At 29.1% G+C, this 23296-nt stretch overlaps 2 protein-coding genes and 1 long non-coding RNA gene across 3 annotated transcripts; 2 read left to right on the top strand and 1 right to left on the bottom strand.

Annotated features, from left to right (window-relative positions):
- The first annotated feature begins 7539 nt into the window (after positions 1-7539).
- LOC118053819 (uncharacterized) lies at positions 7540-8610 on the top strand. Its single transcript, XM_035065200.2, has 2 exons — positions 7540-7700; positions 7783-8610. Exons 1-2 carry the CDS (start codon positions 7571-7573, stop codon positions 8172-8174), a joined length of 522 nt encoding a protein of 173 aa, XP_034921091.1. The 5' UTR covers positions 7540-7570; the 3' UTR covers positions 8175-8610.
- Positions 8611-20235: 11625 nt separating this feature from the next.
- On the bottom strand, positions 20236-21534 carry LOC140955953 (uncharacterized). Its single transcript, XR_012170750.1, has 2 exons — positions 21393-21534; positions 20236-21208 (listed from the first exon to the last, which is right to left on the bottom strand). It is a non-coding gene; the product is annotated as an uncharacterized lncRNA (long non-coding RNA).
- LOC118053821 (NAC domain-containing protein 90) lies at positions 20753-22003 on the top strand. Its single transcript, XM_035065202.2, has 3 exons — positions 20753-20906; positions 21019-21308; positions 21421-22003. Exons 1-3 carry the CDS (start codon positions 20753-20755, stop codon positions 21727-21729), a joined length of 753 nt encoding a protein of 250 aa, XP_034921093.1. The 3' UTR covers positions 21730-22003.
- Positions 22004-23296: the final 1293 nt, after the last annotated feature.

Below are 23296 nucleotides of genomic sequence, written 5' to 3'. Positions count from 1 at the left end.
TATTCTTTTTAACTTCTAATCTTAAAGGGTGTAGCTCAATTGATCAGAATATAAATTTGATACCTAAAGTTCATCAATTCGAGTTCCACAAAATCTCAAGGTCATTGAAGTCTTACATAATCATTAACTTCAAGGCCCGTAGAATTAGTCAAGATACGCACAAGTTAACCCAAATACCAACGTTAATAAAAAAAAATATTCCCCTTAAATTCTTTGTTACTTGACTATTTAGGTAATGTTTGAAAAAACAGTTAAAATTGTATTTTTTAAAAAAATTAAATTTTTATTTAAAATTAATTTATTATATATTTTCAGTTCGTTTTAATCTGTTGATATCAAAAATATCTTTTATAAAATAAAATATATATATTATTTTGATATATTTCCAAATAAAAACATTTAAATCATAAACTGAAACACTCTCTTAGGCTCCGTTTGTTTGCAGGAAAGTAGTTTCTTTTTGGAAAGTGAATTCCGAGGAAAGTAAATTTCTGGAAAGTGAATTCCGGAAAAGTATTTTCCGATGTTTGGTAGTGTTATGGAAAATGAACTGGAAAATACTTTCCAGTGTTTGGTTGTGTTATGGAAAATGAACTGGAAAATAATTTATTAATGAATTAAATTTTTTTTCAAGTTTATCTAATATATATAAAATATTTAATATAAAATATTTAATCACTTACAATTGTCATAACCCAATTTTTGATCTTTTTATTTTTATTATTTAAAAAAAAAGATGATGAAAAATAAAAATAAAATAAATGAAGGATTAATTAAAATTTGGGTTAAGGGCAACATGATTGGAAGTTTAAAGATTTAATTAAACTCTTGACTAGTTTAATTAATTAAATCAAGGGTTTAATTGGAGAATTGATTTAATTAAAATTTAGATTATTTTAATTAATGAAATCAAGAGTTTAATTGAAGAATTAATGAGTTTGAGGAATTAATTAAACTTTGATTTAATCAAAAACCCACCGCTTTGCATTTTAATTAACTGCTACAGTGTAAGCAAATTATAATTCACTTGCTACAGTGGCAAGCGAATTATAATTCACTTGACACAGTGGCAAGTGAATTATATCACTTGCTACAGTGCAAGCGAATTATAATTCACTTGCTACAGTAGCAAGTAAATTATAATTCACTTGCTACAGTAGCAAGTAAATTATATCACTGACTACTGTGACAAGTGAATTATATCGCTTGCCACTGTAGCAAGTGAAGGCGTGCGCTACGCAGACCAAAAGGAAAGTGTTTTCCTTTTCTAATAGAAGGAAAACACTTTCCTTCGAGCACGTTATTAATTCTAGGTGGATGAAATTCAGTTTCCTTTCATTATTTTTCTTTATCGTCGCCAAACATAGGAAAAGCAGGAAAGTGAATTCCAGGAATTCACTTTCCTGCAATCAAACACGGCCTTAATTGAAGATAGTTGTGATAGTGTAATGTTGCAGGAGAATACTGCTTGAAACATTAGCGGTGTTTTAACTAACCGCTTGATTACTTGCCAACGAACATGACATTATTGTCAACGGAATGTACGTCTTACAATATTGATCGCTCATTGAAGAATCATCTTGCTCATATTGCTGGGGAAAACATGCACGAAAATATACAGCTCATAAGGAGGCGAATCCTCCTGTAATTCATGTCAGGGCATTAATCTCAGACCAAGAGGAAACCATGTTTCTCTCTGTGTGTGTGTACGTTGATGAACTGGTGCCCTCACCAAGAGGAAACCATGTTTCTGTGTGTGTGTGTGTGTTGATGAACTGGTGCACTGAAGGAGAGAGGGCTCCATGACTACTGGCCGTGGCGGGGCTCCCTTGCAGGAGTCTTACTTTATGGTTGGAAGCCGGGGCTCAGCCAACTAATGACTCTCTCTACCTGTCACATCTCACTGGTTTATTTCGCTTGTCTGAGATTGTGTCAGCAGTTATAATTTAAATTTTTTTTTTATTTAAAAATATATTAAAACAATTTGAATATATATATATATATATATATATATATATATAAAAATTAATTAATAGCAATTTTTTTTTTTTTAAATTAAGGGAATGCAGTTTAACGTGTTTTGAAACACGCTCAATAATATTTGAAAGTGTGGTAACGACTGTTTTTCAAAGTGTTTTTCATTCTAAAATACATTAAAATAATATTTTGTTATTTTTTTAAAATTATTTTTGATATTAACATATTAAAATCATGTGAAAATATTAAAAATATATTAATATAAAATTAAATTAAAATTTAAAAAAATTTCCGAAACACAGTGGCAAGTGAATAAATTTCCTTAATCGAAAATCTTGTATCCTGCGGCAAGGGCACCACGCGTGCCTCACGGTCCTGCATCAATGCATGGTGTGCAGGCGCTGGTTGGATAATAAAAGCACCGCTCTTGTTCGTTATACAATCGATAAGAACAGCACGTTTGAGAGATGTCGTCACGACACCTACACTTGAGAATGAAGTTTATAGTACTTTTGCAAGTTGGATATAGATGTGTCGATTTTTCTTTATGTAATAAACATTTTCTTTATTATATGAATCAAATCCTTAAATATAGATAAATTATAATCTTCTTAAAAAGAAAACAAACCTAAAAACTCTTAATATTGAACTAGTTCGATTCCCCCCGAGATTGAGCATTTTTTTGTTGTAAATGTTTTTTATCATTATGAAAAATTTTACTATAAACAAAAAATTTTATATGTTATTTAATAAAATAAATCAAGAATTATATGTGCTAAAAAATAATAAAAAATTTATTAATTATATCTAAAGATTAAGTTAGGAAGCTTAGATAAATATGTTATTTTTTTGAGAAAAAAAATTAAATATTTATTTAAGTTTAAAATTAGGTCCAAAAATTTTAATTGGCTTTAATAAATAAAATTAAATTTTATTTTTTCAAATCAAGCATGAACACAATGTCAAAATTTATTCTAAATATTGTAAGAGTCTTGTTTAAAACCGATCAAAGCAAAATATCAAACCCAATCACAATTCAATAATGTGAAATGATTAAAATGAGAATAAAAAAAAAGTCAAGTAACAAAACATCATTAAAAAAATATATATTCATAGTGGACCATGTCTTTTTTATGTAGCATTTTCACTATTTTTTAATATTTTTTATTTTATATTGTCTCGTGTGTTCATGATTTTAAACACTATTTCATGGTTTACTATTTATTTTGCAAAACCGCACTATATTTTTTAAATAAAAAGTAAAAGACCTAATAAAATAAAAGTATGTGAATGAAAAAAAAAGAAAAAAAAAAGAAGAAGGGTTGAGGTTTGTTAACTGGGAAGCAAAAGAAAAAAAAAAACAAAAAAGAATTAAAAGAAAAACAATCCTATAAAAACAGAGCTTGAATAATAAAAACGTGAAGGTGGTCGATTGTTTATATAAACAGTGTTTTTTATCATAAATATTTTTTTTATTAACATAATTATCCGAGTTAGTTTGCATGTATCTCAACTAATACTACAATTCCTAAAATAAACAATCATGTAAGTCTCTAGTGACTATTATATTAATAATTATAGAACTTAAATCTAAGACCACAAAAAAAAAAAAAAAAAAACTCCTTAATTCTAAATTTTTACCACTTGCTACTAGATAGTTATTCATCTCAAATATTTTAATTGTAATGATAATAAGTTTTATACCTATCACATGCACCAACAATTAAGGCCGTGAAAAGAAATTGTATCTTCAAGTGATGCACGCATATTTTCATGATTTACATTTGTCACACCTCACGTCTTATTAAATGTTGTACTATAGTTATATGAACATTTGCTTTCACCTGTTTTCGTCACATGTATCCAAATAAAGCAAGACATCCTCTTGAAGTGATAGCTCTAGAGTTTCGTATAAGCTTCCATTACTCCAAGAAATTGCATTTGTTAGGAGAAAAAAATTACCGACAATGGACTTTGTCGTAAAAAACATAGTTAATAGATATATATTAAGTTAAATTTAAAGTGGAATCCACTTATTCTATATTTAAAATTTTGTTGAAAATTAAACTTTAACAAAAAAAAAAAAAATTAACATCTAACATTAGTTTGATTAAAATAAATTGATATATAAGAAACTTATCTTAAAAAAATCATTAGTAGGCATGTTTTTATAAAACTCAAAAAAAATTTATCCTATATTGAAAAAATACAAGATTATCTTATAGTTTTTATATTGAAAAATTAAAGAGTCATAAATGAACCTTAATAAAATAGTTTGAGTCTTACCGACATGTGTATGCTTAACTTGGCTCAAGCATGAGTATGAACACGAACTTAGGCCATGAGTCACTGGCCACAGGCCTTAGACTCTTAACTTATTTTGAATTTAGATTTGAATTTATTATAAAATGATTCTTTGACCAAAAAAGACTTTTTTACTAATCCATGTATATATCTATGAATAAAAAGTCTAAACAATCTTTTCTTTTAACAACCTTTTCAAAGAAAAACATTTGGTTTTTAAGGCAAAAAAAAAAAAAAAAAACAAAAACTATCAGGTTTTATTCTTTTTATGGTGGGTGCGAGTTAATTATAGTAATTATTAAAATTAATTATGCATTATTTTTTGCTTAAAATCCACTATAAAAGGAAGTTAAAAAAAAAAAAAACTGTTTTACATAGATTGTAGACACCTTTCCATCTCATATTTTATATTATCTTTCTCTGTTTTAAGCTTTGTTTCTTTTTGAGTTTTTCTCAAACTCTAGAGCTTATGTTCTATTATTTAGAGAGATACCGAATTATATTTCCTTGAGTTTGTGGATTTTAATTATAAGTATACATAAATAAATAAAAAGTTGCTAGAATCATAAGAGACTAATTGCATACTTCTTGTTTGCACAATACGAGGAGCAATAAATTTTTAAAAACAAATGAATAATCATTGACAACAATAAACTACTCCCTGATTTTGATTCTAAGGTCTCTAGCGTGTATGTATATTACACTAGTTTTGACTTAATTATAATATTGACTTTGTATGTTTTGGTATGCATGTGCTACAATTTTTTATGGTTAAAGTGTTCAATTATAAGCTTAGTATGCATGTTAGGTTTTTTACTTTGATATGTTTTACTAGATTAACTTGATTGCAAAAAAATGCATGATTATCTAAATTAAACTATAAACTAGGAACAATAACTAAAATATCTGTCGAAAGGTTTTGAAAAGAAGAAAAATTCTCCACGAATTTCATCATGTTTAAAAATTCAAACAACAAGATTAATTAATTAAAGCCTTTGAAAATTATTGGGTTAAATACAAAAAACTAATATACGATAGACTATACTCTTGAAATCCACTTTAATTAATTTTTAATAATACAAAAAACTAATATATGATAGACTATACTCTTGAAAATTCTATGTATAAAAGAATACGAATACTATTATGTTAGTTTACACGAAATGCTTAGTAGTTAAAGATATTATGTTTCCTAATTAGCTTAATAAATTCAATATATAGTACTTTATAAAAAAATGTTCAAAGTCAAAATTTACCTATTTCTGATATAATGACCTACCAATTCACTTTCTTTTTATAATTCTATATATTTTTTCATATATTGGTAAATCAATATCCATTTATATGGGGGATTGTTGAAAAAGTTATCTTTCACATTTAAGGTCTAATTACAAGTGAAATCCATCTTCTTCTTTTTTTATTATTAAAACTTTGTTTGAAAAATATTTTCCAACATGAATACTATAACATGAAATACTATAATGTCTAAAATCAACTTTAGGTGAATGAAAAATTAATTTCAAATAATCTTTGGTGGAGTTGGAAAAATACCAAAATCCAATAATATAATTGTCCCATATTAGAAAAATTAGAAATTCTTTTTTTTTTTCAAGGCCTATAGTACGTGTATATTATCTTTATCCCACATTAGAAAAACAAAAATTCTTCCTTTCTTCCAAGACCTATGTGTGTGTAGCCTTTTCTCTCATATAAAAGAGAAGAAGAAGAAGAAGAAAACTCTTATTTTCTTTCAAGACCTATATATAGAGGTTGTTATTGGTTTCTAACAAATCAACAAAAAAAATATTATTCTTTCTAAATTATCTTCCTCTACTTTTATATTTTATGGTTATTCTAGTTTTTATATTGAGATAAAAGCATTTAGTTTTCTTAAATTTACCTAGTCTTATTGTTGGAGTGCATCAATTTTAAGTAGTATAATTATTGAATTCCTAGAGAAAATATGCATTTACTACTTACACTAATTGGTTAGAAAGTTTTATCTAGCAACAATAACATCTTTCTATTGTATCGTATAATATGCATTTCAACAGGTAAATATAATTTAATTTTTTAATAATTGAAGTTTTAAAATTTTTTGTTGGCATACTAGTTTAGTTTTTTTATATGTTACTTTGTATTAATGCACATTTTACTTTCTATAGTTTATAATTTGTTATTTGACCTAAAACTTAGATTTAACAATTAAACTTTAATTAAATAAATTTAGTTTTATTTCTTTTTTAAAAATTGAGTTAATTTTTCTTTGATTATTAATGGATCAAGATTTCTTATTAGTTTTCAAAACAATTTTTTGTTATTGTCTGAGCTTAATTTAACAAGCATAAAAACCCTTGAAGACCTAAAAATTTAAAAACCCTTGAAGACCTAAAAATTTAAGATCATATGCAACGTGTTTGGGCCTAACTACCCATGAGCTTGAGTGCAGTGCCTGAGCTCAACGTTTATAGACACATGCAACTTTTATAGGCCTATTTTAGGCACTTCCCATGCGATCCCTTCGAGATTTTTACTGACCCAATACATTTTATTTTAGACACTACTCCACCTACATTTCTAGGTTTACAAAAATATCTTATAGCTTTTCACCTCTTCATCTTATTAATATATTTGAGTGTAATATAACTAATGACTAACAACATTAATTTATAAGGATGAAATTACACTTTAGCCCATCTACTCAAGCAAAAAGACAAGATTTATATGTTATAAGTACCACGCAAATCATCTACGTAAAATATTCATAAACTTTCAATTCTCTACATATTTGCATATATATTTTTCAAGTATTTTTTTTTAAATATCATTTATTTTTTTTCTACAAAGATATTTATTTAAGTATATAAAAGTCATTGTATCTATTAAAAATGAATTTTTACATCTACTTGATTTTCCACATTAAAGTATTAAACTACCACTCACGAATAAATCAGATTACAAGGAATAAATAATTCATCTATTATCCAACAACATAAATCTTAACTTTATAACATCATCAATTATTAAAACTAACAATGTAGTCTTCGGTTCTTTAAATTAATGTCAGAACTTGTTTCCATCGGATATTGCAAGATACAAAGAATCTTTTGACCTTCCATCGTAAGTTTTTCACGGGAAGTAGGGAAGTGAAATAAATTGCACAATTTATCAACACCAACTACTTACTGTGGTTTGGGGGCCCTTCATTGAATATGGTTTCCCCTGCCTGTCCCTCGGTTTATTTATAGGCTGCAAGATTCACTCTATCTTCTCATATAAGCTTTCTTCAATGGCGTTTCATCCACTCACTATAGTATTGCTTCTTGCAGTGGCTCTCTCAGGGATTCAGCTCTCAACATGTCAAGTTCTTAAAGGCAAAGTGTCTTGCCTTGACTGCGGTGGCCATTATGACTACTCAGGTCTGTCGTCCCAACCCTAACATGTTCATGTTCTTCAAGTCTCATGTTTCTGATTCGATTTCCTACTTGTATTAATTTTCAGAGATTAAGGTTGGAGTGAAGTGTGACAAAGTGAGAAAGTTGGCCACAACAACCACACAGAGCGACGGCTCCTTTGAAGTTAAGCTTCCTCCACGCACCTCAACGGCAGCAACTCCTCCGGTTTGCCTAGCTAAGCTTCTCGGTGGTCCGAGTCAGCTCTATGTCTCAAGACAAAACATGGTGTCCAAGATCGTTCAAACCCAAGATTCTAACTCGTACACCATCTCCACTCCTCTTGCCTTCTCCTCCACATGTTCTGCAGGAGGTGGAAAATGTGGAGTCTCAAACCAGTTCGGTTCATCCAAAACAGTTGACCTGCCTCTTCCGAGGGAATGGGGCCTTGCACCATCAAGCTACTACGTTCCTTTCATTCCCATCATCGGCATCCCTTGATTGTTGTTCTAGCTGTCTAGTTCCGTCTTTAATATTGTGATGTACAAGGAATTATATATATATAGGTGTGCTAATATCTATGGCTACAAGTGTGGAGATCGATCGTTTCTGCAAGCTTTTATTATCTCTACTGTAGGTGTCTATCTATGGCTACAAGTGTGGAGATCGATCATTTCTGCAAGCTTTTATTATCTCTACTGTAGGTGTCTATCTATGGCTACAAGTGTGGAGGTCGATCATTTCTGCAAGCTTTTATTATCTCTACTGTAGGTGTCTATCTATGGCTACAAGTGTGGAGATCGATCATTTCTGCAAGCTTTTATTATCTCTACTGTAGGTGTGCTTTTATTATTAATTTCTCCTAGAGGTGTGTATCATAAGCTGATGCTTCGGACGATGTTGGAGCATTTTAGATTTATGCCACTTTTGTATTTTATTTGCTCTCTCTATATATGTTATTAAGAGCTTCAACATTGAAAATATCCAATAATGCATACCTGATACCTAATTGTTTTTAATTAGAGTAGATATTGATTTGATCTCTCAAGCACAGAGACGTCTTCAGCCGTAAGCTCGAGACGTCGATTCCTCTCAATAACATAAGCATGCACTTGCTCATCTTCTGGTGATATTAGTATCTGTAAGCATCTCAACCAACATATATTAGCTGCTTATGTTAGTAGTAACTGTATAGGTTTGAGGTAGTGTTCATTCTTACATGCAAGTAAGCTCCTGTGTTTTGCTAGAACGAGGTGTTTGGGAGTGATTTTTAATATTTATTTTTTGTCAAAATTGCTTTAAAATAATGTTTTTGAATGGTTTTAATGTAAAAACTAAATTTTACAAAATAAAAAAAAATATTATTTTAATCTTTTTTAAATAAAAATATTTTAAAAAATTACTATTATCATACTTCCAATCATCTTCTAAATTTAGTAACAAATGGTAAAATTTGTACCAAGATGTGTTTTGCATAAATGTCTGAAGTGTAGTTATGGATTAAAATAATATTTTTTTTTTATTTTTTTAAATTATTTTTAAAATCAATGTATTAAAACGATTTAAAATTTATAAAAAAATATTTAAAAAAAAAAAACATGAATATAACCACATTTTCAAACGTAAGAAATCACCGGTTCAAAACATGGGTTAGCTTTCTAGAAATAAAATCCTCGATAATCCCTTGTTACCTGTTAGATAGCCTCCTAAAACTTGATAAATTATAGGCTTCTAGCTAACCTCCTTGTTATCCTGTTAACATTTTATTTTCAGTAACAAAATCCCAACAAAAAACTAGAAAACAAAAGGATAAAAAAGGAATTATATCAAAAGTCTTCAAATCATTAATCTGAATCCTGAGTTGTTGTCTTATCTCATTTATTTCTCTTTCAACTAAAAGGTTTACGTACAAAACTTTTGAGACCAGCTCTCAAGATATGATAAAAATTAAAAAGGGATTTCTCGAACAAAAGGGATTCATGACCCTTTTTATTTTTGGCACGGACCAACTCGATGCTTTTAAGTCCAGACGTCTGGCCCAAGTGATTTGGGTCAGGTGATAATACAAGATTTAAAAAATTTGGGTTTATATTTTTATCACTTCCAAGCAATTTGAGTTAAGTATATTTTTCCAACCTCAAGATTTTTAGGTTTGAAAAGGAATGCCAGACCTAAATTAATAATAATAATAATAATAATAAATTTTATCTTTAAAATTAAAATCTATATTTTTTATAGTAATAATTTTATTGTAAATTTAATAATAATGATGAATTTAATAATATTTATAATAATAATAATAATATTTAACTTACATGTCCAAGTTCTTATATTTTTTAATCTTTTTTTAAAAAATATATGGTTTTTCTTTGATGGTAATAATTTTTTTTTCAATTTACTAATGATAATAACACCAACAACAATAATAACAATTCTTAATTTTACCCTTCAAATCAAAGCTATTATTGTTTTTCAATATTAATAATATTTTTTCAAATATATTAATTATTATACTAATAATAATAATTATAGTCAAAATAATAATATTTATGTTTAAGTGGGTCTTGTTGCAATACCAAACTAAGAGCTTTGGGCCCTTTGAGCCCTGGGTGTGGTTGCAACGCCAAACCTATTAGACTTGGGTCAAGACGTCAATTCCATTTCCCTTGGATTCGGAAGCCTAATTCAAGTGTCTTGGATCAAGCGGTGCTGCAAGACTTAAGGGACTTCAGTCTATGTTCTTGCTACTCTCAAGCAATTTAGGTTAGGTGCACCTTTCCAGCCCCAAGTTTCTTGGGTCTGGAAGGTGATGCATGACCCAAGTTAATAATAATAATGATTGATTCACCTTTAAAATAAAATCTATGTTTTTTTTTAATATATAGTAATAATATTTATTGTAAATTTAATAATATTTATAATATTAATAATAATATTTAACATGTCTACCCAAGTTCTTATATTTTTTAATCTTTCTTTTTAAATGTATGGTTTTTCTTTGATGGGTCTACAAACCTTGAGGCGCGGGCTTGCAAACCTACTCGCCCATGTCTGTAGCCAGTTGCACGGGCCTACAGACCCGCTTGCCTAGGTCTGCAACAAGGCGTGCAAACCAGTCCCTAATGCCTAAGTTTGGGCAGAACCAGCGCCGGGTATCTGCAGTCCGGGGCTGCGGCTAGGCATGCAAGTATGGCCTAGCCCCTCGGGCAAGCTTAGCAGTCTTAGGAGGGTGTCTATATTCAAGTTCTTATATTTTTCAATCTTTTTTAAAAAAATTATGGTTTTTCTTTGATTGCAATAATTATTTTTTTTAAAATTTTTTTGCTAATGACTATAACAACAACAATAATAGTAATATTAATTTTTAATTTTACCCTACAAATAAAATCTATTTTTTTCTTTTCAATATTTATAATATTTTCTACAAATTTATTAATTATTATATGAATAATATTAGTTATAATCTAATATTATAATATTTATAATAAAAATAACTATATTTTTAATATTAATAATATTAATTATAATAAAAATCATAATATTTATATCACAATAAAAATATTCTAAATATTAATACTTTTAATTATAATAAATATAATAATATTTATCATATTAATAATAATATTAAACTTGTTTGATCAAAGTTTTTATGGTAATAATGTTTTTTTTTTTAATATTAACTAATAATAATAATAATAATAATAATTGTTATTTTTTTTTAATTTTCTTATATGGAGGACGGTGTGCAGAACCCAGGTTCAAGCTAAAAGAGACCCTAGAAGGCGGGTCTACAGCTGGGGTTTGCAGCCTTACCATGCCCAACGAAACAAATTTATTATTCTTTGTTGTGGGGTTTGTTGACCCAAGAGAACAGGTCTGCAACTTGGTGTTTGGGGTTTGTAGCATTACTATGCCCTATCAAACAATGCAATTTATAGTGAAATCACTCACAATTTACAATAATTCGTGTTACAGTACCAAACAGTGCAATTTACAGTGAAAGCACTTAAAGTTTATAATAATTCACTCAATAGTAAAACATTGATGCCTTTTAATTTTATATATATATATGGGATAAATATAATAAAATCAATTTAGTACATGTTGATAATTTTAAACCATTTTAGTAAAATCCTAGCAAGCGCCTGCGCGCATGCAATCTTTCCCAACCAGTCCTTGCCAATTGTCTGTATAAATAACCAGTGACGTCCCTATTATCATCTAGTATTTTGACGGATTCTTTTTGGTTAGCATAGAAAAATCATCTCTATTTTGATCTAATTGTTGCTTCTTGGCCTATCCAACTTCAAAGACTTGTATTAGACCTTTCATAGTCATCGCATCCTTGTCAATATCCAATTAATTTATTCATTTCGGTGGGGGTCTTTTCGAAACTGTTTATTTTTTTTTTTTTTTGAAAATAAAAACAATAATTTTATGTATTTTCAAATAAAAAATACTTTAAAAAACATTCATTATTATACTCTCAATTACCCGCTATAAAAGTCAGCCAAGTTCATAGATTGCATCATGATCTCCTTAGTCTTTATAGCAACATTTGCAAGTCAGTTTGATACTTGCAATCTGACCAACTCTTGTACTGCTTTTCGCCGTATAGATCGTTACAAGCTTAATCTTCCGGTCAATACGACACCCAATCACTGGCTGGCTCTACCGTTTCACCAGTCCTCGTGAATCCTCGTTTTCAAGATTGCTTTGCGTGTTTCAATCTCTACACACACACCCGATCGAAGTCTTGAACAAATTACTCAAAGGAAGTGCAAATCTTGCCACATTAAAATGATACGAAGAAGTTCATTGATGTTTCACTTCTACCCTCGTAGTTTAGGGTTTTCTGAAGTTATCCTTCTAGTTTTTTGAAAAAAATCAGCTTTACCCTTCACTACAAAATAACTAATATAAATGACTTTCTCATATATATATATATATATATTTTTTTTTTTCTAATATTTCTCTTTTTATATATATCATCTTACAGGGATATGATCATTTTTTGTTCGGTTCAGTTCGGTTTTCACATGAAAAAATTAACAAAACCAACATTATAATTTTTAAAAATTTAAAACCGAAACCGGTTTAAATCGACTGGTTTCGGTCCGGTCCGGTCCGATTTTTGTTGTTCAAAAACCAGTAAAACCAAGAATCAAATCTTGCTTCTATTGTTCAAGAACTTGTTCTAATTTACATGACCAAAACATGATTGAATTCTAGTTAAAATACAAGCAAAACTAGAGTTGCAAATTATAACTTAATAAAAAAAAACAAAAACCCATAAAATATCAAGGAAAATAGAAATTAGAGATCCATCAAGATTGAAAGGAAAACAGATCTACCCATAATGATATAGTTTGATTGAAGTAAATGGTGAAGTTCATGAATTTGTTGCCGGGAAAAGAAGAGAATATGATGAAGAAGAAAAGATGCGAGGATAAACTTGGTGAGATGAGAGATATAGAGAAAAAAAGGGGCTGCGAGAAGAGAAGAGAGACAAAGAAAAAAAAGAGGGATGCATGTGTTGGTTTAGATTAGAGATTATTTATAATCTCTTTTATTTTTTTAGAGTTATGGTTAAATTAATTTGATTCAATCAGTTTTAGACATTTGAAATTGAAACCGAACCAAAAATTATTTTGGATTTTTTAATCGGTTAATTTAAATTTTTTTCTTGGTTTATTTTTTAAGTGATGTTTTTTTTTTGAGATGTCATGCAGAAGAAAAAATAACATTAAAGAATCTTAAATCACAAAAATTGCATGTTTTATATCTATATATAATTATGTCCTAAAGAGTAATTTCAAACGGTTAGGTGATTTTGCTGACGACACAACATATCATTTTATTATTGAACAGTTTAATGTACTTAATATGACAGCACAACAACTTAGTCAGGGCCAAATAGACTTTAAATGTCAATCCTTTTTAGCCATGTCTGATACTCTTTAGAGCTAACACTATTAAATATTAATCCTCCAATCTACGAAGTTGACAGCTGCTTCTTTGGGTTTTTTCTTTTCTTTTTTATCTAAGTTTTATTTTATCCTTTTATGAAATGTTTTATTCATCTTAAATATAATAAGGGTTGTCTCAGTTTTTTTATTTATTAAATGTAGTTGTTCTGAAGGAATTTTATTTTTAAATTAAATTAATTAATTTTATCCTCTAATATTTAATTTTTTAGGTATTGAGTTTCTGGGTTGAGTTCAGGTCGGGAATTTAATGAATTGTGAGTTTTAGAGTTCAACCCGAGTTTACAATATTCACTCAGGCTTGCTTTTTTTTTTTTTTATGATTTCATTCTCCAATATTATTTTTATTCATTGTCTATAGGATTTATCTTTTTTTAAAAAAAAATAACAAGGATTGTCTTGGATTGTTTTTCTTTCATCTTTGTTAAATTTACTTTTTTTTTAAAAAAGAATTTGTTTTTTAATCAAATTAAATTTATTGATTTCATCATCTGATATTTAATATAGTGGATATTGAGCTTCTTAATTTATCTCAAGTCTACAATTTAACAAGTTGCATGTTTAAGAAATTAATCCATATTTACAAGAGTCACTCGGACTTGGTTTTATTTGGTTTTTATCTTCTTCTTTTTTTAAGTTTTTTTTTTTGTTTCATCCACCAATATTTTATTGTTATTTTTTTTTCATTTTTTATGGGATTTTTTATATGGTTTTGAAAGTTACAATAGTAAACTCAAATCTAGCTTTTTCAAAGGGAGTTCTATTTTTTAATTAAATTAAATTAATTGTGTTAGAGTAAGCATGGGATATTCAATTCATTATGTTTTGTTTTTATTTTCTTTTTAAGTCATTGCTATGACAACATGTGCGATATCTTTCGGTTACTAAATTCTTAGATTTTTATTACTCATTTAAAAGCATTGATATTACATGAATATTTTTCTTACATTGGCATAAAATAACCTGGCTCGCAACATAGTGCATGTCATTTATCTAGTTGAAATTATTATGTAATTTTTTTTCACACCAATCAAATATTTTAATACTCCATCCTTCCATTTATTTTTTCTTATATCTCTTATGCATCTTCAGCCTTAAATTTAAGGGTTGTGATAAAATGTTATAATCAGCTGAATTACATGCGACTTTAAAACATTAAAGAAAAGCTTTATATCCATCTATGTAAAATTATATCTACTTCGATCAATTGATTCAGTTTATAATGTTTTGCGCTTCGTTTACTTCCTCTATTTGGCATTTCTAGTTGTACAAAAAAAAATCAATATTTTCTAGAATTAATCTTAATTCATTTGAATTTTAGAAAGAGATAATTTTAGAGTGTTAATAGTGTTGAAAAAAATGATTTTGATATGATATGGTATGATATATATATATATATATATATAATTCTAATTAATCTTATATATATATATATATATATATATATATATCATACCATATCATATCAAAATCATTTTTTTCAACACTATTAACACTCTAAAATTATCTCTTTCTAAAATTCAAATGAATTAAGATTAATTCTAGAAAATATTGATTTTTTTTTGTACAACTAGAAATGCCAAATAGAGGAAGTAAACGAAGCGCAAAACATTATAAACTGAATCAATTGATCGAAGTAGATATAATTTTACATAGATGGATATAAAGCTTTTCTTTAATGTTTTAAAGTCGCATGTAATTCAGCTGATTATAACATTTTATCACAACCCTTAAATTTAAGGCTGAAGATGCATAAGAGATATAAGAAAAAATAAATGGAAGGATGGAGTATTAAAATATTTGATTGGTGTGAAAAAAAATTACATAATAATTTCAACTAGATAAATGACATGCACTATGTATATAAGATTAATTAGAATTAAATTTACAATATATATATATATATATATATATATATATATATTGTAAATTTAATGAATAATTCTAATTATATATATATATATATATATATATATATATATTGTAAATTTAATGAATAATTCTAATTAATCTTACATCCCTAGCCTCCTATTTAAATAAGGATGGAAGGTTCATTATAAGAATGAGAAGAAAAGAAAAGAAAAGGAGATAATATATATTGTTGTTGAAATTCTAAAAAGCAAGTTGCATTGAGATCGTTTGCATCTATTGATGGGCAATTTGATCATAAGAAAAAAGGGTACAATCCTCAACAATAACTTTTTTTCTTGTCATATTTTTATCTGAAATTCTATAATTTTACAAGTACTTTATATATTTGCACTTATCTTTTCTTTAATATTTTTTTTTATATTTTTATATAATGATGCAAATATATAATTGATGTTTTTTGAATAATTGTCAATGCTCTTAAATCTAAACCACTTTTATCTTACTTTTATTTATATATTTTCTTGCATGAGGTTTTGTTAATTGAATAATTAGATTGCTTAAAATAATAAAATTTTTATTGTTATGATAGAAAAATATTAACTCTTCTCGAGAGAATATAGATGTTGATTTTGCAAATGTTGCTACAACAAACATTACTTTAACAAAGAGGATTCAACCATCATCTTTTATCTTTTATGGTGCATGATAAGAAGCTTGAGAAGTTCAAAGGTTTGTGCTTTAAAAGGCAATGTTAAAAGATGATGTTCTATATCAACATCTTGAACTTGGTACAGTTCTTAACTAAAGATGCATTACATCTATCAAACAAGAATTTGATCCAACTATCATGACTGTCATGAATGCATGGTGATTTTGTACGTAAAACTACATTCTAAATAGATTAGACAATATACTTTATGATGTGTATAGTTCCATCAAGAAAGACATTATGAGAAGCTTTGGATCAAAAGTACAAGGTTAAAGATGTCAACATGAAAACAAATTCTTTTTTGATGAATTTCTTAACTTCAAAGTGATCAATTCAAAAAAGTATAATGAGTCAAGTTTAATAGTTTAAACTCATCGTGCATGAAATTCATGTTAAATAGATGGTTCTAAGTGAATCTTTTCAAGTAGCTACTTTTATTGAAAAGTACCATCATCTTGAAAATACTTCAAGAACTACTTTAAACATAAGTGAAAGGAGATGAGTGACTTTTATTTTTAAAATATTATTATCCTTAAAACTATGACTTTTTATTCACCTCAATAAAATGATATTATTGAATATAAAAACCAAACTCTAAAAAATAATAAATGTCATGTTGATAAGTTTGGAAGAACTTTAGAACTTGTGAAGAAAGAAAATTATAACAACCAATTATATACTTCATAAGGTAACTCACAATAAGTTAGAAAGGGCATCATATAAATTGTCAAACTAAATAAGACCTTTTTAAAAATACTTTGAAGTGTGGGAGTATATTGCAAAATTGATGATACTTGTCTCAAAGAAGACCAAGATATGACATAAAACTATAGATTATATATTCATTAGATATACTTACCATAGTAGTGCATATAAATTTCTTGTATGTAAGTCAAATATTAAGGATATTAATTCTAATGTAATAGTGGAATCAAGAGATTTACATTCTTTAAAGATGTATTTTCTTTGAATAAAACACAAAACTCTTTTACTTAAAAGGAAAAATTAAACAAGCTTAAATAGTCATCATCCAAAAGAAGATGATGAAATTGAGTCGAGAAAGAGTAAGAGGGAAAAAATTGTATAAAAAAACATATGATTCTTATTTTCTAACTTGTTAAAAAAATAATCTTGAAGTTATTTCAAGACAATGTCCCATTCTTAAACTTTCTATTGAAAAGATGTAGTCAATAATAAGATTGAGTCTATTATTCAAAATCATCCATGTAAACTAGTGGATCTTCTACCTAAAAATAAACCATTAGGTCATAAGAGAAAGATAAAAGCTGATGAAACCATTATATATATATATATATATATATATATATATATATATATATATAAAGAAAGATTTATTATCAAAGGATTTAAATAACAAGAAAATGTGAAATATTTTGACACATACTTATATATGTCGAGAATAACTTCTATACAAATGTTAATAGTCATTGCAACTATTAACAAATGTGAAACACATCATTCTCTAGGTTTTTTTGTATTTCCCACTAATAGGTTGGTCTTATCTTTTGGGTTATCAATATTTGGGTTTTATTATAAAATAAATAATCTTGAATGATGGAAATCTTAATGTTTGTTATAAACTGCACAAGATTATATATTGCATACTCGATTAGCAAATTAAGTATATTTACCAATAATCTATGTATGGATAATTGAAAAGCAATAAATAAGATACTCAAATATTTGATATACATCTAGGATTATGAACTACACTATATTAGATACTTAGTGGTACCTGAGGGTTATAATAATACAAATTGAATATATGACACTAAGGTTTCAAAATCCACTAGTGAATATATTTTCAAACTTAGAGAGGCAATTATATCTTGAAAGTCTTGTAAAAAAATATGCATCGCAAAATCTTTGATGGAATTAAAGTTTATTACTTTTGATAACGTTAGAGAAGAAGTCAGATGGCTTTGAAATTTCTTAGATGATATTTCATATTGGTCAAAGCTAGTGCTATTATTTTGTGTCCGATGTATCTCCTAGTTAGCAATTGGAAGGGCACGATATAGTATATATAATGGTAAATCTAGATATATTTATTATAGATATAATATTGTTAAATACTTTCGTTAACAATATAAAGTGAAAGAAAAATATTGTGAATTCATTTACTACATGCTTTACAAGAGTGCTTGCATGTAATTCATTGAAAAGAATGGACTTAAAACCTTTAAAGATGAAATAATGTTGCGATAATAACCTTACCGAACTGACAAGAGATCCTATAATGTAGGTTCAAAGAAAAAACCAAGTCATATAACATTCTCAATAGCACTAAAAAATAATAATTTATTATTGTTCCTAGATGAAAAAGGTGATAAATACAATGTGATAAGGGTGAATTGTACTCCTAATGATTCTCATATATTGGGTTATCATATGGAGAATAGTAGAATAGTTTAAATGAGAGATCACTTATACGAGTGAGAAACGTGATTTTTTTTTTTAATTTTAAAAAACTATATTCTCTAAAGTATTCATGAAACCAAATATTGTTTAGGACCAAAATGAAAACAACTATGATAACTAAAAAAAGAAACTCTAGAAAGGGAACTATATGTGTACTATTGTCCTAGTTTACACAAAAAATTAAATAGTTTGAGACATCACGTTCACTAATTAACCAAGTAAATTTGATAGTACTTCATTAAAAATGTTTCAAAGTCAAAAGCTACATATCCTAATACATCCTAATACAGTGATCTTCTATTTCATTTCTCTCTATGATTCCTTGTATTTTCATATATTGATCAACCAATTTTCATTCGCGCAAGGGATTATTGAAAAAAAAAAAAAGGTTTTATTCATTGTATTTATATATTATCTAAAACCATTAAGAGTGAATGTAAAATTAATTAATCAATTTCTTTATATCTTATTAGATTCATTGATCCTGCAAATTCAATGAATTATTAGGAATTAATTCAGTTCCAATTAATATTCTCATATTCATTGATTTTACAAATTTAATGAATTGCTATGAATAAATTCTAATTAACTTTAAATTAATTCTACATTCATAGCGTCTGGGTGAAGGGGCTTTATTCTGCAAAAAAAAAAAAAAAAAAAAAGATGAAAACAAATAGAAAAATTTTGCTCTTTCTGCCTTCTTTGCTCTTGAGCTCACATTCCTCTATATTCAAGTTCTATTGCTGTAGACCATGTATGCTTATATTACACATTAACGCACCCATGTTGCCCTTTTTAGTGTTGTCAAAGCAAGCAAGCTAGAAAGTCTATAATTTGAAGTTATATAACACACGAGGTGACCTCGTGGCTAGAACAAGAAATTGACGTGAGAGAGCATAGAGTCTTAGGTTATGGAAGAAAAATAAAAGCTAGCGATTGGATTTTTGAAGCATATCATTTGTTCATCAAATCAAGTTTTTGGGGCGTGCCAAAGAAAGTGAACCCTTTTTTCTGGGAATGTCTCTCTTTCTCTCGTCTCTTTCATTTGATTCCCTTCAGCACTCAGTAGTGGTTCGTTATCTGTTTTTCCAGGAAGCAATGCCTCAAATCTTTAATTTTTGTTTATATCCTTGCTTAATATAATGAATTAATGAGCTCTATATCCTTCCTTTTTAAAAGAATAATTTAGTCCATGTGTTTGTGTTTCTTATTGTTGTTGAATAATTATTATTGGGTTGGAACTTTTGCACCATTTTTTTTTAATTTAAACTAATTTGTTTTTGCATTTTAAAAACACTTTTGAAAAATTTAAAATTAATCTTTTTATTTTTTTTTGTTTTAAATTATTTTTTAATGTTTTTAAGATCGTTTTAATATGCTAATGTTAAAAATAATTTTTAAAAATTAATAAAAATATTATTTTAATACATTTAAAAACAAAAATCGTTTTAAAAAACAATCAAATATCATAAACGCACTTCAAAGCTGAACCCTCTCGGGGAAAAAAAACCAACCACCAGACCATGATCAAGTCCTCCAAAGAGCTTTGAAAAATCAGCAAAATTCACTTAATTAGCAGCAAAGCTCACGTTAGCGTCACCTCACCATGCATTCGAGGTAAGATCGAAAGAGACCGCAGCTTATGTTCATACAGTGATCAAATTGAACACAGTAGTGCCCTTAACACGTGCATTGATTATTCAACAAGGAAAAGGGTATTGGTACAAAAATACAGCGAAGACAGCCCTCCAGGACAAGGACCAGTTTGTCTGCTCCTCACAGCAAAAACAAGCCCCACACCCCTTGAAAACTCTGTCTGACAGGGAGCCAATAGAGAAGAGGAAAGGTGCACTGACTTGTTCAAATGAGATTTCATTGGACGAGATTGCAACCGCGTAGAAGTTTCCACCAATCACAGACTTTGCATTTTTTTCTCATTTCACTCGGCAAATCCATCTTCTTCTTCTTTTCCATCAACAAAGTGTCTCTGTGTGTGTGTGTATATAAGTATACACAGCTCAGGCAAACAAAAGGAGTATCAAAACACAAGAACAACAACAAGTGCAAGAATGGAAGAACTCCCTCTAGGTTACCGCTTCTACCCAACGGAAGAAGAGCTAGTCTCCTTCTACTTGCATAATAAGCTGGAAGGGAGGAGACAAGAACTGCAACGTGTGATTCCAGAGATCAGCATCTACGACATCGAGCCGGGGGATCTTCCACGTAAAAATCTTTTTCATCCACTTCTTTTCTTTTTTAACTACTGATAAGCATGGCACAGGACTGTTAAAAATGCTTCAAGTAACTTTAGTTTGTCTCTCGCAATATGTTGCAGAGCTTTCAGGAGAATTATGTCGAGGCAACACGGAGCAGTGGTTCTTCTTTACACCCAGGCAAGCGAGAGAAGCTAGGGGAGGACGACCTAATCGGACTACAGCAACCGGGTACTGGAAGGCCACAGGCTCTCCTGGTTATGTTTACTCATCGGATAATCGAGTGATTGGATTGAAGAAAACCATGGTGTTCTATACAGGAAAAGCTCCGAGTGGAAGAAAAACCAAATGGAAGATGAATGAGTATAGAGCCATTGAAGTTCATGAATCGTCTAGAAATGCTACTTCAAAGGTGTGCGTGCTTATGATCTTTTAGCTTTTGCAATTAAAAAAGATGTACTAATAATGCAACGTGCAATCATTTTACATTACTAACCATTATTTGGCTGTCCACTTGAATGCAGTTGAGGCATGAATTCAGTTTGTGCCGTGTCTATGTGGTATCAGGAAGCTTTCGGGCATTTGATAGACGGCCTCTAGAAGCTGTAACAAGAGGGACACGACATCTTCTCGGGGGGGCACCTCTTGGTGATGCAGCACCTACACCTGCTCAGGACCCTATAATTGTGGAGATGACAAGCTCACCTGAAACTTCATACTCGGGAGGAGACCATGTTGATTACCCAGGGACTGCTGCAAGTGCCACCTGGGGGCGGATCCTGCATGGGAATGACCGGAACAACTGGATTGGCCCAGCACAGATAGATTTGTAGGTAGTTGTCCCAAGACAGAATAGGCATGCATGAGCCAGCCTTACCTTTAAAAGTAGTAAATTCTTTTCTTTTTTTTCATTTAATACGAGGAAAGTCAAAGGTAGTGAAAAAAAATAGCGAAAAAAAGAAGAGGGAAATACTCATGATATGTGAAATAGGAGAGCATTCAGTATGACAATTAAGTTGAGGCATGTAAATGTTCAAAGTAATCAAGAGAATTACCAAGTGTAGAAGAAAATATCATTCACTGGCTCTAACCAGTTTCAGCTTTCAACCTAGAATGATAGCGTCATTTATCTTTGTACAGTTTGAAGATGTTACCATCTTAATTGCCTCCAATGTTCCCCGCGTTTTTAAATCCAAAAGCATAACTTGGAGGCTGGGAATCAAGGAAACTACAGTAACAGGAAAGAGAAATGTATAATATGATACAGTTTCCAAGGAGTTTGACGAGAAAAAAAGAAAAGAAAAGGAATGGCATACGTAATGTGACTTGAAAAGTCTGAAATGGAAAAGAAATAGAGAACCAAGAAGTCAAGGCATTGGCATTTGGCAACTGGCAAGTCTGACTTATCATCCAATATGACTTCAAGGGAATCACGACCAAGTATAAATAGTTATAACACAATGATAACTACATATAGACCAGTGTCTAAGACATTTTATTGATACTATCAAGAATGATAGTGTTCTTGCCACTTTGAAAAATCATAAGCAGGTTCACATTTAAAGTTCAACAGAAAGGATGATTATTTACTTCCTAATAGTTAATGCAACATGGTAGAAAATTCACTTCCATTATTTTACGTTCATACAGTGATCAGTTCTGCTCATAAAAATCTTCCAACTTAAAACAAGTCATTAATCAACAAGTTTGTGATATCTAGCTACTTGAATGTTTGTAAAATGCTCTACCTTCAAGGCAGGCATGATTGAAGCAGAAGACTCAAGTCGCTAGCATAGAACAGAATTAGTCAAGCCTAATAGACCAACTTCAATATCTCCATTGTTTTGTATTATTCATGATAAAGGGCTTGCAGAAATAAGTGTAATAATTAGCAGTCATGAAATAGATATCACCAAGTCTAAAGCATAGAGTTTCACAAGTGAGAGAAATGACTTCCTGCCACAAATTGCACTCTAATGAGATTCCACACAAGTGTGTGTTTTAATCGTATAGATTCTATCAGGAAATAACCTATACTCTCCATGGTTAGCCCTTTTCTTGTTTGAATAACCATCCATGATTGATATTTGGAGACCTGCATTTAGACATCTCCTAACTTCACCATATACACTGTTGGAGCCCTGTGCTATGCAGCTGGGCAGTAATCTGACATCAAGAAATCTGACACAAAATCAGGAGCATTGCAGCCGTTCCACACAAAATCAGCAAGAGTGCAATCCCTCAAAACATGGATAATAGATTCAAGACAAAAACCACAGTGAAAACAGGAAGCATCATTTGTCATATGACGCCTAACATGCTGCTCATTGTTAAAATTTTGCCACAAAGAATCAGCCAAAGAAAACTATGAATGTGTTGGGACCATTCCAACTCCAAGAT

Source organism: Populus alba, chromosome 9 (assembly GCF_005239225.2).
Source record: "Populus alba chromosome 9, ASM523922v2, whole genome shotgun sequence".
Classification (NCBI taxonomy): Eukaryota; Viridiplantae; Streptophyta; class Magnoliopsida; order Malpighiales; family Salicaceae; genus Populus; species Populus alba.
Note: the sequence above shows the minus strand (reverse complement) of the source record. Positions and strands in the feature narration are given on the sequence as shown.

Bases quoted from the DNA above. Each gene is read 5' to 3' on its own strand.
- LOC118053819 (XM_035065200.2), top strand. From the start codon at position 7,571: ATGGCGTTTCATCCACTCACTATAGTATTGCTTCTTGCAGTGGCTCTC. The intron at 7,701-7,782 runs GTCTGTCGTCCC...ATTAATTTTCAG, and splicing joins TGGCCATTATGACTACTCAG to AGATTAAGGTTGGAGTGAAG.
- LOC118053821 (XM_035065202.2), top strand. From the start codon at position 20,753: ATGGAAGAACTCCCTCTAGGTTACCGCTTCTACCCAACGGAAGAAGAG. The intron at 20,907-21,018 runs GTAAAAATCTTT...AATATGTTGCAG, and splicing joins CGAGCCGGGGGATCTTCCAC to AGCTTTCAGGAGAATTATGT. The intron at 21,309-21,420 runs GTGTGCGTGCTT...ACTTGAATGCAG, and splicing joins CTAGAAATGCTACTTCAAAG to TTGAGGCATGAATTCAGTTT.